The sequence below is a fragment of the Caretta caretta genome, chromosome 4, assembly GCF_965140235.1.
Source record: "Caretta caretta isolate rCarCar2 chromosome 4, rCarCar1.hap1, whole genome shotgun sequence".
NCBI lineage: Eukaryota > Metazoa > Chordata > Testudines > Cheloniidae > Caretta > Caretta caretta.
Genome location: NC_134209.1, coordinates 65625958 through 65642761, shown reverse-complemented (window position 1 = coordinate 65642761; position 16804 = coordinate 65625958). Strand labels below are relative to the sequence as shown.

At 38.9% G+C, this 16804-nt stretch overlaps 1 protein-coding gene across 3 annotated transcripts in view; it reads left to right on the top strand.

Moving 5' to 3' along the window:
- The window catches only part of SLC10A7 (solute carrier family 10 member 7), a 195353-nt gene extending 182862 nt beyond the window's left edge, over positions 1-12491 (top strand). For all 3 annotated transcript variants that reach the window (XM_048846950.2, XM_048846952.2, XM_048846951.2), the window contains 2 exons: positions 5808-5953; positions 10078-12491. In XM_048846950.2, the coding sequence (XP_048702907.1) occupies positions 5808-5953; positions 10078-10122 (191 nt within the window). In that variant the 3' untranslated portion in view covers positions 10123-12491. The remainder of the gene's footprint in view (positions 1-5807; positions 5954-10077) is intronic.
- The last annotated feature ends 4313 nt before the right edge of the window (positions 12492-16804 follow it).

Here is a 16804-nt window from a genome sequence, read left to right as displayed (position 1 = left end):
GCTTTTCATCTCCTGATCCTGTGAGGTGCTGTGTTCTCATCTAACTAGGCCCCATGGCTCCTTCTTTTCTTGGAGGTGAATGTGTGTGTACCTGACCACGTGTCTGTCAGAATATTTGACCACCTCTGCTTTACATCGTGGAGATCATACAGTGAAGCCATAGCAGAGTCGAAAATCCCAGCAAAAAATCCCCTCCCTCTGATTGCAGTGTAAATCAGGACTAACGCCAGTGAAGTCAATCAGATTACACTAGTGTGAGGAAAAATCTGGCCCAATGACTCTTAAGAAAAAACAAAACAACAAAACCCACCACCCAAGCATACAGCAATATATGTCAGGGTACATATAACCACTTTTAAACCATCAGGTAGAACTGCACATATGCTAACAAAAATCCAAGAAAAATGAGTTCAGAAACGCTTAAAGTATTTTGAGAAAACCTGTGAGGTGTCTAACTGACCTTATTTTATTTTAATGTATGTGCTCTGATGCTGTGCAAACTTATACTGAATTAGTTTAATCTTGCTGTAGCTATCTTACTACATTAGAGTCAGTAGTAGTATGCTATAAGTGATGAGCAAAACAGGAGCGGACAGACCAAAATAAAGATAACCAGATCCTTTTTGCTTAGCACCTTCATTCCTTGCTATCCATCTGAAAGTTTTAAATTTATCCCCTTCACTTTACTATTTTTGTTATGGCAGCACCTGCTCATGTCACTACTGTTTCAGTCAGTATTTCTGTTATAGCTTCAGTTAACAGCAGTTCACAACCTCACCATTAAAATACATTGCAGGCTGAAACTTCGCATACATCCTCAGCCCAGGAATCAAGATGGGGGCTCTCTTTGTTTGCTTGTTTATTTTAAAAAGTTTTGCTCTTTGTTATAGGAGAGCAAAACAAAATAATGTAACAGGTTTCCAATTTGAGTCTTTCTTCTTTTTTACCTTAAAAATTATGTATTTTTTTCCTAATTAAGGGTTTGCAAGATTTTCTTACGTGGTATACAATAACATCTCTGGATACTTTTATTTTATAAATGGCTACGTTTTACATAGAACTACAGCTACAGTCCTATAGACTCTTAGTGAGATAGAAGGCATTTTAAGTATTGTTTGGCACATTACACACAAACATTTCTATTTATCTTTTTTTTTTTTTTTAATTTAGGGAGTAATTTTTAGCCAATGAAAAGCCAAACTTCCAACACTTTGTTTTCACCATTACTAACATGAGTTTCTGAGCATCCAGTCTGTGTTACTCCCCAATTCCATATTTAGTACAAACACATAAAAGATGGCAAAGGCTGGGTTTGCAGTAAGTGGGAGCTGCATAAAAAATGAACAGGATTTTTTCTTAATTAATGCATACCTGAAAATTTACTCCATCCCCAGTCAGCTTTTCCTGTTAAATTATGAAACTTTACTCTAATTGCACATTAATGGCTCACAAAGAGCTACTGTTTTGACATGTATCTAAACAATCCATGAATTAAGGATCACTTAGTACCCAACAATCTAATTATATTGTCACACTAGTTACAATACTTCGTAGTTATGGATGACAGTCTTCATTTTACTTCCCAGTTTTTACTGACTCATAGCTTTTCCCCCAAAAAATCAACTTTTAGGCTAACATTTCTCATGTTTATTCTCAACCCAGGACTTTGAAGAACATGTCCGTCACTTTGCATCTGGGACAGAATTGGGAGTCAGGGTTCTAGTTCTGCTTCTGCCGTTAGTTTCCTGTGTGACCTTAGGCTAGCCATTAAAGCTCTCTGTCTTAATTTCTCCATATGTAAATATGGAGAATGGGGCTTATTCACCTTTGTAAAGTGCATTCAGATCTCTGGATGAAACTGTGCTACCTAAATGCTAAGTACAGTATTATTATAATCATCATCATCAAGTTGAATGTAGTGCGTTCAGCAAGTAAGTCATTTTTCAGATTGCTTTCTTGTATTTAGAGGACCATACCTTTTTTTTTATGCTTCAAGTTCTGAAGTTTGGGATGGCAAATTGTTATGCAATAAAACTGTTTCCAGTGTGCAAAAACAGCATGGTGGGCATGTGTAGCAAAGTATACTCCTTTGCAATGCAAGTATCCATCATATGACTCTATCCAAATATAGTGTATTCACTAGCCTCAGAAAGTCCTTGAAAGATCTTTCATCCCTGCACTGTGTGGCGAGCTCCCTTTCCACTGCAGATTACCATGAATCCTCCAGGCCTTTCAGAAGTCCAGCAGGACTCGCATCCTTTTAATTGAGATATGGCACAACAAAACCAACTTTAAATGTCTCCCCCTTTTAGGTTGATGACAGACCCATAATGTTGTTTGAAGGTGTTTGTTTAATAATATTGGACCCAGTCCTGCAGACCCTTATTATGTTAGTGGTTTTTCACTGGGTATACTCACATGAGTAAAGACTGCTAGTTATGAGTATGGTCTTGAAGGACTGGAACCAGTATTAGTGATTTTGTGTAAAGAAACTGACAATCTGGATTAAAAGGAGCTCCTGAGGCGTGCTGTGGAGGCACCATGAATAAGGATGAGTTCGGGCAGCATCTTTGGATAGAGCATCATGCATGGATCAGGATTAGCTGGAGCTGTGAATGTGGGGCAAGTAGGTTTTATGCTGCCTAACTAGGGAGGGAGACAGTACTTGGTCCGGGAGGCCAGTAAGAGGAAGAGTTCGCGAATGAAGGGGGATGTTAGTGTTTTTTAGAAGCAGTAATTTTGGTGGATCCAAGCCATCAGCTGGTGGGAGTGAAGAAGTGTCTCACCAGCTCAGTAGTGTTGCTCTGGCCAATTAAGAAGCCACATAGATGGACTCAGAAAGAAGAGTCCAGCCCACCTTGTCTGGAAGGATGAAGGCCAAAGTGTGAGTCCCCTGGAGTGACATTTAAATCAGGAATAAAATAGGATGAATTCTCAAGGCTCCCCTAGGGAATAGCTGGTACTTTCATGTGTAATCCTCTCTATGGTCCAAACAAGGCACTGATCTGTTACATGTTCTGTCTGCACCCTTGTTTGGTGGAGCATAGTAATAATTTTCTGTGTCTTAAAAGAAACATTTTGAACAATGATGTGTTTGAAGAAAACACCTGGATAACTTCATTCTATATCATCTTTACACAAAATAACGTATTCTTTTAAATGGTAAGTAACCATGAAGTGCTTCTGAAAGGTGATAGGCTGAGGTCTTAAAGATATCCTGTATCTTTCTGTATTGGCATGGGAGAGCACAGACAGCATCAGTCCAAGTTTCCCCACACTGCCCTGTCAATGAACCGCAACCATGGCCAGACCCACTAACGGGGGAGCATGTGGTTGACCTTCTAGTGACATATTCATGCCTTCATTTCTCTTTTTAGGCTACCATTAGTAGTGTTAATTCTGCAGATGATTTGTGTGATGTGGCCACTTGTCCACTGGGGACGGAATTCACATCAGCAGCTCATTACACATAAGTCATTGAATAGCCATCAGATGGTGTGATCTCTTACATTCTCTGCTAGACCTCTGTGGAGCTTTGCAGGTTTGGCTCATGGCAGTTTGTCCAAACTTCTTGATTTTGGTTCATTTAGACTCCCACCATCCAGATGAGAGTGAAGAGAAGAGGTGTTTAAGAAACCAGCTCCTAAGCGACCAGAGGAGCTAGCAGACAGGGGACTTTTGCGAGGGAGTGTAAGGTGTGCATGTGTGAGAGGCACCTAACAAACATTTTTTAAACTTAGACCGATAACACTACCCACCCCAATGAAGAATAAAAACAAAAAAATCCTGCAAGAGTAAGAGTAAAAGAACGCCGGCAGAAGTTCAGCAGCAGAGTGGGGGCGGGGGAGGATATCCAGTTTATTGCACTGAATGCTGCATGCACGATTGTGGCATACATGTGCATTCAGTGCAGGTAGCTCCTGGCCTTCAGAGACCAACTATGGGCTCTGGAGACTAGAGTGGCTGAACTGGAGGAGCAAAGGGAGACAGAGGGGTTCACAGAGGTGACTTTCAGGGACATGGCAGAGCAGTCCCATCCCCACTCTGACAACCGCTGGGCTGTTGAGAAGGTTGAACGTCTCAGAAGGAGAACATCAAGCTGGGATGGAGGAAAACAATCTCATAGTTGGGACCCTCCTTCCAGATGGTGTCACGGTGTCCTCGCATTGAGGAGATCCCTCCAGAGGAGGGGACCCCAGTTATTGGGAAGAGACAGGTAATAGTCATGGAGGCTTTGGTTATTAGGAACGTAGATAGATGGGTTTGTGATGGCCAGGAGAACAATGTGGTGAATTGCCTGCCGGGTGTGATGGTTGCAGACCTCTTAAGACATCTAAACATACTTGTGTGCAGTGCTGGGGAGGAGCCGCTTGTCATGGCCAAGACCATAACAGGGTTCAAAAAAGAACTAGGTACATTCATGGAGGATAGGTCCATCAATGGCTATTAGCCAGGATGGGCAGGGATGGTGTCCCTAGCCTCTGGTTGCCAGAAGCTGGGAATGAGTGAGGGGATGGATCACTTTATGATTACCTGTTCTGTTCATTTCCTCTGGGGCATCAGGCACTGGCTACTCTCAGAAGACATGGACCTTTAGTCTGACTCAGTAGGGCTATTCTTATGTTCAGATGGTTCATGTTTCCTCCAAACTCACCTGAGATTTGCCAGCCTCTACAAACCCAAGCTTGGGTTTATGATAAAAATTTCACCTATGCGGGTTTTGTAATGAAAGTTTCGCAGATCTCATCCCTGCCATCCTTTCCCTAGAGTTGAATCAGTGACCTAAAGGTGAAGAGTTTTGTGTTTTATTTCCAGCCCTATATGGAAAAACATTCCATAAAAAGAGATCCTCTCAGATTATATAAACTTATTTTACAGAACAAGTATTTAAAAAGATACCTTGTTTTAGTATATAATGGCTGAGTCAGACAGAGACATACAAATTCATTATCTATCAAGATTCTCCTTGGGAAACTGTAATAGAAATAGCACTGCTGAGCTCAAACTAAGTCTCCTAGGAAAGATGTCCTACATTTGGGACTTTACTTCCACTCCTCCCAACCGCCAGCCTCCTCTGTACTCTAACCATTTCCTAGTTCTCCACTAACTACTTCAGCTGATTTGTTCTGCCCCTTTAATTCATTAGGACTTTTGTCTTCCTCCCTTTCTTCAGAAACTCATTGCTAGAGTGGGAAGTGATACTATCTCGCTAACAAATGAATATTCCCTTTGACAGGCACTTGGCTCCATCTGAGCCATAAGCATCAGTCAGAGCAGGGAAGGCTGATGATTGAACACTTCTCTATGAAAAGGGAGTGGATCAGGAGTTTGTAGGTGCACAGTGCTCCCACACAGCTGGTAGGACTTGAGGAAGATTATGAATGGGAGCAAATGGGCAGGTTCATAGGGAACAAGTGAGAAAAATGAGGATAGAGCAAAGGAGAGAAAAAAAAATAAAAAAAATCCAAGACTCCCTCCTGCACCTGTACAATCACTCTCCATCAAGGCAAATCTGCATCAAGCCTCTGGCTGGAGCTTGGCATCACTCCACTTAATTAGGGAACTTCTGTTTCAAGCCTTTCTGGTATTCTAAAGCTTTGCCAGAGGAGGAAAGGGTCCTCTGCAGTGGAGTTGTTGTGTAATAACCTTTTTTTTTTGCCTTTCACAAGATTCTTCTGTGTCTTCATTCTTGCAGAAATGTTCTTTTTCTCTAGTTGAAATCTTAGTAAAATGTAAAAGGTTTTGCTGTGATCCTTGAAATGAAAAGCAAAGTTGGAGTCTTAAGTCTGCTGTCTTTGTGTCCACAGGGATTCCAATGCTGAAGATAGTATTTTCCGGCTATGAGCACCTGTCGTTAATTTCCGTCCCCTTACTTATCTATCACCCAGCTCAGATTCTTCTTGGCAGTGTGTTGGTACCAACAATAAAATCTTGGATGGTTTCTAGACAGAAGGTAAGAAATTGCACCCACAGACATATTTATAATGCAGAGTACTTCTTTTTAAATGTAAGAAAAATAACTGTAAGTAAATGTAACTCTGAAACCCTTCATTGTTCTTGTAGATCCTGGGCTAGGGGTTTCCTTTGTTCCTTTCTTGTTTTATGGTGTTGATATTCAAAATAAGACTGAATGAAAACCCAGGATTCAAACATCCCAGATTTTTGAGAAGTTCAGATCCAGATCAGACCTCTGCAGCTGGCTCCTTGCTCCTTAGCAAGCCAGGCACCTGACTCAGAAAACCCCCAATAAGAAGGCCCTTCATAGATCTGAATTTAACAGCATGAGCCAATCTCTATCAAATAAAGCTAGCTTTGGAATTTCTCTTCTGGTGAGATTTCATATATCTATCATTTTGAGATCTTGTGTATATGCCGGGTTTTGTTGTTGTTTTTAAACAAGAGCCCTGTATGCAATGAATTAAAATCATTCAAGACTAAAGCTTTCATTGTTTTCTAACATTATGTTGTCCTTTATACTTTATGAAAAATATACAGATTACTAGGTGGATGACTGGTATTTCATGTCAAGTTTCAAAAACAAAAATATAGCATTGGCTGGTTCATAGGGCTGCAACATGATACAGAGAGGTTTTTCATCTCCAAGTCACTGGGTCAAATTCAGTTTATTATAGCAGTGATTGGTGCTATTACCATTTGACAGCTGTTCAGTGGTCCATGTGAAATAGGTTTAGTGGTGTCTGTCCAGTTCTTAAGATAGAAATAACAACACCAGAGAAACAAATCCTTGTGATGGACACTAATTGGCACCTCTGGTTAGCAGAGATGACAAGGATTGAATGGATATGGAGACTGGGAAACTCTCACCCATACAGGGAGTCCTTGTAGGTGAAAGTTGAGGTACATTACAGCACAGTGTGGGAAAGCTTACACTGCCACTGCCTAAGCCTCCTCAGTAGGCAGAGAAGAAAGCTGACTGAAATTTTCAGAATTTCAAATTTTCAACAAAAATGTTGGGGTTGTTGAGTCAGCAGCCAAAGAGGCCATCAGCCTCCACTGCTGTCAGTCCAACGCCCGTGTCAAACTCTGAGGCTAGGATTTTCAAACTAGTGATTTGGGGTGCCTCGGTTTTTGGTTTCCTAACTTGAGACACCTCAAACGGTGCCAATTTCCAGAGAGTGGATCCTCAGCACTGTCTAAAAGTCAGGCCACTTTAAGGCATCTCAGGTTGGGAACCCAAAATCACTAGTCACTTTTGAAAATCATGGCCTAAAACTCAGATTGAAAATTTCATCCCCTAAAAAAGCCCTTTCAGGCAGACTTTATCAATAAAAGTACAGTAGTCTTGATCTTCAGCTGTGCTTGGGTCTAACTTTGTGCTAGTCCTGAAAAAAGCCCAGTTAAACTGGCATCTCTGGCCAGAGTATGATCACCCACACTGCTAGGGCATTACAGCTTTAGTATCACCTCTCTCTTCCCTGTGGCCAGGATAGGGAGTATGGCTGGAGCTAATCTGCACATCTGTGATCTCCACTTGTAGTAAAGGCCTCTTGAGGCTGTTGTCAGTTGCAAGTTACAGTAGCCTTCAGGCAGGGTACAAGACTGGGGGAGAGCAAAAGTGATATGGAACCACCATTGCACCTCCTTTGGAGGTGCACCAAGCACTAGTTTCTTATTCATTAAGTACCAGACAAGTCATCTACTCAGACTATAATGCTGCAATAAAGATATTTTGAGAAACTGTCATTCTGCTGCACCAATATATTTCACTTGGTCTCCTGGGTTATTCACATGAATATTATTTTAATTACTCTATTTTTTTAAAATCAATGAAGTTTTTGGTACAGATGCAATAATTACAATAGAACTGAATGTTGTGACTGGATAATGGTCTCCCGCTTTGAAAATAAACATGTCATCATCACCTTGATGTTTATTTTCTATAAACACCTTGGCTTCACTTTGGCATTTCTCTTGCAGTGGGAGACGGTTATCCAGTCACAGTTCTCAGTTCCACTGACATTCTTGCTTAATTATGATAGTACATGTGATCTGCTTGTATGAAATTGAATTTAAATATTTAGAGGTTCATCTGCAGTAGGATATTTCTAGCTTGTAAATATGGCAGCAAAATCTGCCAAACTACAAAGTAAAAGAAATTGTTACCCAAACAAAATGTGAAATTGTCTCTCTCTCCTGAACCCCTTGGTATATAATATCCAAGAGTACAGTTTCTAATGGCTAAATTTTGGCAGTTGTTAAATGCTGATAGTTGTTGGGAGACATGGCATTACCTATGCCCAATTTATTTTTAAGGAATTTTTTTATGTTGGTTTTAAATAACATTTGCCAAGGAGCTTTTACAGGCTTGAAAAATGTATAAAACTAAAGGACAGATATTTGCAAAGACCCACCAAATTACATCTCTCAAAATATAATTCTCTTATTTAATCAACCCACCGCAAAATAATAGTCTCCATCCTCATACCAACTTACATCTGTTAAAGTACCCCTTCAGGATAAGCCCAGGAAAAAGCATGACTGTTCTCTGATAAGGGTCAGCAAATCCCATCTCTCTAGGACCTATAGGAGTTGTGAGTTAACTTCCAGAGTTCAGAACTTCTCTTAGAAAATGTCCTCCCTCCCTCCCCCTTTATAAAACAATGGGCTATTAGGACTAGCACCATCCCGGATAGAAATTTCAGACTTATACCACAGGAAAGAGCTTGCCTCTCAAGTAATCAGGTCATGTAAAGCTTTTTTTCAACACTTTATATTTCATCTAGAAGCTGATTGGAAGCTTGTATAGATCACAGAGCACTGGTGTAATGTGCCAGAGGACACACTACTTAATAAATAGACAACCACATTAAGTGGCATGTAGGGTGCATTGCAGCAATTTTATCTCCCCAGGACAGAGGCATGGCTAAATAAATAGGGTCTACACTCAAGAGAAGAAGCCATGCTTCTCCGACAAATGCAGCTGAAAGAAAGCGTTCTTCACAGCTACTATGTGAGCATCCAGGAGCAGTTACAGTCTAATCCAGCACCAACACTGCAAGTTGGAGGACAAACCGCTACGTGTACTCCCTAAAACAAGAGGTCTTCTCCCCACCAACCTACAAGCACTATCTCCGCTTTGTATGAGTTGAGCCTCAGCTAGACAAGGACTAATTTGCTCGACTTCACTCGTTGGGTCATGCACCAAGATAATGTAGAGCTGGGTGTTGTCAGCATATTGGCGGCATCTAGTCTTGTATAAGTATTTAATGGGGTGGTTGACAAGCTGTAGAAACTGATACAGACATTAAATATATTTAAAACTACTGTGTGAGAGGCCTCAGGACTGGTAACTTATTTGCTTATTGTTACCATCTGGGACTTCTCGGAAAGGAAACAGTGATATTTGATCACCAGTCAATGCAACTGGTACAATTTCTGTACTATATTCAGTCCTGAAACCTAATGATCAGAAGTCAAGGGAATGTGAGGACTCCAGATATTATCTGAATAGCCTCTCCTTAACCTTCTCAACAATCTGTCCCCAAAAAGGGAATTTAAAACAGGTCAATAATTGGATTATCTGCCTCACAAGATAATTTCTTGAGCAGAGCCTACCAGTTGCTCTCTTATGGATAGCTGAATCTCAGCCCACCAGCAGAGATGCTTTGACAGTCTCCTCCAACAGTTCCAGTGCTCTCCTGCTGGGCTTTGCCACTCAGGAAGGACACAGGTACTAGTCAAAAGTTGTAACACTAAACTCCCCAGCACCTCAGTGAGTGACAGTGACTGAAATGCAAGTAGAGAGGAGTTTGCATTTGCCCCCTCCAGCTGCTACTCCGCCTCCACAGAGGCGCACAGCTCAGTTTAGAGTCAAGTGATTTTATTTTCCAGGTAAGATGAAAATCCTTCACAGCACAAAAAACTTGACTCTGTAACTGAGTGGAAACGACTTAGAACCTTTCAGTTATAAACTGTAATAAAGCTGGATAATATGGCTTCTCAGAGCCACCTGGATATATACTGAACCCTTTGCACCCACTAAAATAAAAGCTTGCCTTGTATTTGGTTATAGTCTTTAGCAACGCAATAAATGACTGCTTTGTTTCATGTTTGCAGGCACTGAAATTAACAAGACAGCCCAAAGCACCTGTGAAGGTATAACAATGGAAGCAGTCCGTGTCACAGTGAATGTATATATGTACTATACTGTACACACAGAGACAATTGAGAAGACTGGTATTTGTGAATGTTGCTTTAGCGCATATTTTATTTTTCTATATATAATAAATAAGAGATACCTGTTTAAGTGCCTTAAAAATGCATTTTTGGCAAAAGCATTGATTCCAGAAGCCACTTTGTTAGTTACTGCAAGAGGTTGTACAGTATTTTGTAGTCATTTAGTTTTTATTTTTCTAACAGAACAAATTATCATAATAATTAAAAGCTGTGTTCCCTTCATCACCTCTCATTTGAAGCTAGGATGCACCACCTGTAAGTTAGTGTTTTAAACTAGCTAAAATGACCAGGGGCTATGCTGGCTAACTTTAGAGAAGTGCTTTCTGAAGTTCTGTTCAAGATTAACTTGAATTTCTATGCGATTCTCTTCTCCTCCCTAGTCATATGGCTGTGACATGCCTTTTTCTTCTGAGTTTGTGTACACTCAGCATGGGGCCATCCATTGGTTAGGAGCTGAGAAGCATAAATTATTTGCATTTCTTGACACAGTTGTCTAGACATTCCTTCAAAGTTAATGGTTTCTCAAGAAATTTCTTTCAGTTCTGTATTATGATATTGTGGCATTGTATGTCTTAAGTGCATCATAAGCTTCTTCAAAGAAATGGTCTGGTGCTTGGGTTATGAGTGAAATATTTGTGTTTTGCAACTAAGAGGGTTTTTTTTTATTATTTATCCAAGGTGAACACTTTTTTTTTTCTTTTTTTCTGTTCTTTCTCCCAAATGCAACACAGAGATTTGCAGTGATAGGATTTAGTTGCTATTTTTAAAATAGAATCTTTACCATAGTGAAAGCAAAACTAAGTTATATATTGCCATGTTAATAAACCTCATGAGGACAAGAAAGTTGACAGTTTTTTTCTCTAATTGAGAAGGTTGTAAGACAAATTAAGAAGGATGCTTCTAATAATAAAAACATTATCATGGTTAATTTTACAATCAATTGCAAATATTTTCTTTAAAAATATAGAATTTTTTTTTAATAAACAGAGAAAAGGGACCAAGGATACATGGAGAACAGGTATATAGTTGAACACACAACAAGCACCTTATTCAAAATGTCAGGCAATTAGAATGGGTGCATTAACATGAATTTTAAGATGTACCTCTCTGCTGGAATTGTGGTGGTGACTGTCCATTAAAAAATAAAAGAGAAAAAAAGAAAACTTCAAACAATAAGATAGATAAAAGTACAGAGTTCAGAGGTATCCTGTATGTCGCTATTCCCCTTGCATTCAATTGCATTGCAAGCAGTAACTGCAAACACAAAGGGGAAGATCCTCAGTTTCTCTGCCATAGCTCCATTGAGCTATGAAGATTTTATACCAGCTGTCGATCTGTCTTAAGATGCTTGGGATGCATGTCCCCATGTGTTTGTCAAATTATTTTTCGCTGTATCTCTCCTGTTGTTCCTGTTATTTTTCGCTCTATCTCTCCTGTTGGTTTAACATAAGAGGATTCCATTTGGTGCCAAGCAGAGATGCCTTGTGTTAGCAGAGGTCTGTAGTAGGCTGCTCCATTGCCACTGAGATTAAAATATCAGACATTATTACTGGCTGTCAGTGATGTGTTTTGAAATCATCAATCCCTGATCATAAAACATGCAAGCAACAAAGATTCTGCAAGGTGCTGACGCCCTCAGTTTCCATTAACTAGAGTTGAACCAATGAAACTAAACACGAATGAGAGTTGAGGGTGCTCAGCGCCTTCCAAGATTGGGCCTGTATTATCTAAGCTTCTTTTCAGCTGCAAATAATGCACAGAGCAGTGGCCAGTGAGCTCAAAGATGTTTTTGATAAGTGTGCCTTTAGAGGTGTGCTCAAACCCAGTTATGAAAGTAGATCAAACATAAGTTTTTAGTTCCAAATCATAAGCTTCACTTTATCAAATGTTTAACATAAAGTGGCTCCATATGCATCAAAATTCCTTTACCTAATGCTTAAGAACACTGAGAGCAGCCAAGGGTTAGCTAAAGGGCACAGTTCCATTATAGCTTTTTTGTTTTGTTTCCATGAATCTGTCTCTGAACCCTCAAAGTATAAAAAGGCCTGATCCAGCTCCAGTTGAGATCAGTGAATTTTTCTGTTGGCTTTAATAGGCATTGAATCAAGCCCAAAGACAGCATGAGTTTGTGGTTGACTGTTATAAATTATTAAAAGAATTCTAGCACACACAATTGCTTTTCCCCCCTTTATTGATTGTGTCCTCTCTAAACAGTCAATACACTGCTAATATTCCAACTGATCTACCTCTATGTACTGAATCTAACGCCTTCAATAAATGCAACAACTAGTTTAGATTCCGTTGAAAATGTCTCTTTGTTATAATTTTATTGTGTTAAAAATATTCTTAAGACTATTTTCCAGAGAATTTTGTTAGATCCTTTAGTGTAATTAGTGATGGTTTAGAGCAGCGTAAATGGTATATGTTAATTCCTGTTTTTACATAAATTAATGTTGGATGTATTATTCTGAACGAGAGATAAAGCAAATCTGAAATAAGTTTTTAAATCCATACTTAGTGGAACTTAATTATTCATATCCAAAATATTCTGTTATGTTTAAAGATGGTTTAGCTGTTCATTTTATGCCTTCAATTATGCTTACATGCCTTTATAAAAGGAACACATGGGACTTAGTTTTGTTAATGTGAAATTAGGGGAAAGACAAACTTCCTTATCATCTGGATCTGTGTTTTGGGTGGGGGGGAGGGGTTGTAAGTTGAGGTTTCATTCTTTTGTCAGTGAAGTTGTAGAATTTTCTGCATGTTCCTTTTTATAAAAAAAAAAAGTGTGAACAATTTTTAAAATATTTCACTAATTAAATTGAAAAAAAGTTCTTTGTCTAGAGACAGTCCTTTTCTTGTGGCTATAAATAACTTCAAGACCTGTTTTTATGTAGCAGGAAAGGTGAGAATCAAGCAGAAGATATGGCAAGTTGTAATCAGATTTAAATAAATTAATTGAATATAGTGCTGTTTTATAAGTAGAGGATTAGAAAACATTCTGAATGTTTTTGGCCTTGGCTTCACATTTATTGGGAAAAATCCAGCAGTCTATATTCAGAATAAAACTCCTTTTAATATGAATGAGATTTTTGGACTATGTTTAGGACTTCAAGGATTCTGCTCACTCATTAATGCCTTACATTCTGTATATCTGAGGCTCCATATATTACTGTCAATGCAAAAAAAAAAAAAATCACATGTCGTATTGTCAACTCTGGCTATCAAGAGTTAACAGAACAGCTAATCATCTCTTATGTGTTGGAATAAACAAAGCTCCAAAGCTAAAAGGGTATAATGACCTAAGTAATATGTTTAAGTCAAATAATTTTCTAATTCTTTTGAAATCGTTATCCACTACTTTTTTGGGTTTTGTACTTTTTGTGTCAGTTGCTTAGTTTGTGCAGCACACAGGCTAAAAGAGCAACAGTCATAGGAGAGACTGATGACTTGTATCCATCCACAGAGGAGAAACAGAAGAATTCAGCAGTTTGGTTTCACAAAAATACATATAAAATTTGTATAAATTATTCTGGTGAACAGGGAAAGAGGAAACCTTTGTAGTATGCTCCCTAATCACAATTTTCACCTTCAGTTGTACATGTGCATGACTTTCTGCAGGAATATCTTGATGCAGGAGTGAGATAGAAACCAGGATGAAAAATTGTGTGTAGTAAGCACACAAAAATTGTGTGTATATATACATACATACCTCTGTGTGTGTATGTATGCATACATCTCTAGAGAGAAACAAGTCCAAAATATATAATTGTTTGCAAGTTCACATGTGGGAGAGTTGTTTCTTTTTTTGATGTTATTCTGGCATTAAAAAATGAAATACAGAAAACACTGAATTGCATTTCGTATTGAATCATAATCTTCTACAGAATTCTGCATATCAGACTATCACAGTATCATACTTTTTAAAACTTGTGTCATGCAAACTATTTTGCAATTAAATAGATGTTGCAGCACTGGAGTGATGTATTTGGGGAATTACTACCTGATAAGAGGCTAAATCATAAATTCTCCATTTTGTTATCATTCAAATTCAATTATATTACCATTATTATAAAGTGCCACATGTAGCCATGGCCTCTTGCAAACACATTAAATAGACAAGATATTAAACTCTGCCCTTCAGTTACATTTATGCATCTCCAATGAGCTGTCTGTCAAACTATGAAGTAATCTTGCAAGGAAAGCTACTTGAGAAGCACTTCTATTGTTCTAAAACTGCTCTGTATTATGTAGCATGCTAAGAGAGTAGATGAAGAGTAGTTTTATTTTAAGTGTGATGGTTTGTCCTCTCCAACCCATAACAAACCTGATCTCCACTGGCCCAGATTACAAGAGTTCTGAAGTCAATCCAGCCTCCGAGATTGTACAGATTGTACCTTCTTAGGAGACCATACTTAGGTGTCTCTTTACTTTCTCATCTTTGAACCGCATACCAAGAATAGTTGTCAAATATAAATTCTTTTGGATCCTTTAGATCAAAATCTTTTTGGTTATATGTAGGCTTTGAAGGATTAGATGATTATGGGTAAATGTTGGTACATGTCAATTCCACTGTACACACACAAACCGACAAAAAAATATTTCCATTGATGATGATCAAAATATACAGATAGGAAAAGTAAGAAAAAATGCTGCTTGAGAATTTTATTAGTCTGATTTAAGGATATTTACTTTGTCTATTTTGACATGTGATGTTGACAATTTGTGTTTTAGCTGTTATAAAACTTTAACTTTTGGAGTCTGTGCCTACTGTCATTAAATAGTTGTCTGACCCTCCCTTAATTTTGCACAAGTGTGAAGACTTAAATTGATTTTTTTAAATGCTTAAAACCCGTAATTTTGTTCAACTGTGGAAATGTAAATGGATAAAAAAATGCTATTACATAAACATTAATATTAGACACCGAAACTATTAGAAAACAATTTCTACCAAGCTCTACATGTACAACCCCTTGAAGCTACCACTTAACACAGAACAAACTACAGAACAATACAGTTTGCTTCTCAAATAATTATAAATATGTGCTAAAACATTTTTAGCCTTGATTTTAAATATTGAAAATTACTCAGTGGTGCCATGATTTACCACAAAAAGTAGTGATCTGCAAAACTGATGTGCATTGCATCTTCTAACTCACTCTGTCCAGAGCTCGTGGTAGGAGGCATCACTACGTACAGGCCTGCTTCATGCTAGAAACTGGAGAACAAGCAGAGGTAAAAAAACAAGCTTGTTAAATGTTTTCTTTGCTTTAGTGGTTGAGAGTGAGCTCTTCAGTAGGAAGTGGGATTTAATTTGTGGCCAATGCAATGATCAAAGAAATGGGGGAAATGTGTTGCAAACACGTCATGTTGATGTGATCTCTTGGCAGCGAACATGCCTAAATTGCAGTCTCTGTGGAATATCCGTTTCAGAATCCATTAAATTGCAATATTCGAGTCTGGAAGTGACCAGGGCATGAGTCACCATTTAGTTTTCTCAGCAGTGGAGGCAAAGTTTTCAAAATATTTTGAGTTGGATTTTTATAACAATCTCTGTCAGCCATCCGACCTACAGAGTGACAATGAAATGAGCAACAGAGCCACTAGATGAAACCCCTCATCTAAAACCTGTTTTTTCTATTACAGATTTGGGCAGAAATTAACCTTGTTGTTTCAGATTTCCATTTTACTGACTGGTTACTGATTTTGACACCCACCCTGCTAAAATCTAGGAACTGTATTTCACTTATCGCTCTTATTTAATATGCTGAAACGAGGGACCCAGCTCACTTAAGGAAGTAAATGCACATGAGCGGTTAACAGCTGTGCGTGAAGCATAATCTAATTACACTGGAGCTATATGGCTACTAAAATAACCACAGACTAAACTCTTTTAGCTCTTAATGCATGGGATAAGCATGCCTTGCCAGATTTCACTGCCTGGTTTCTGCTGGCCAACCCAGGTGGTGGGCCACCTGGAGCAGTGCCCGGTACCAGAAACTGCTGCAATTGCTGCTCAAAGGGTCATGAGTTGGCTGCTGCAGTGCACAAAATGAGTTGGCTTGCCTGAGGAGGACTGGGGCCAATGCACCTGGAGAATGGCTTAATTCAGAACATTTCCAGAAGAGCCACTGCCAGTGGGGTTTCTCTGGAGCCTCCCCAGAGTTTAAAGCTGTCCTCCTCTAGAGGATGGTTGTTACTGCCACCTGCCAGATCCAGCTCTTGTTCACCCAGTAAATAAAAAGAAAAATGCCTCTTTGCTTGATGGGCTGTCCAGGCACCTCCACCAGTGGATGGCACCTTTAGAGAGGGATAAAATAATTGTGACAAAAGCCAAAGCTACTCAACATTCAAATGTTTGCCCATTATGAATGTGCCACTTGGAGCATTTGCAGGGAAAAAAAATAATTCATGGAAAAAAAAGTGTTTATACCAATGCTTTGGTGTTCAATAGGCCCTTGTGCCAAGAAATGGGCCTGTTTTTAAGCAAAAAATTGGATCGTCCATAAAGAAAGATATTTCATTGATAAAATGCAAAAATATGGGGAGATTATGTGAAAATTAGCATTTTGCAGGAAAAAACTATAGAAAGTACTAACTGAGAGAT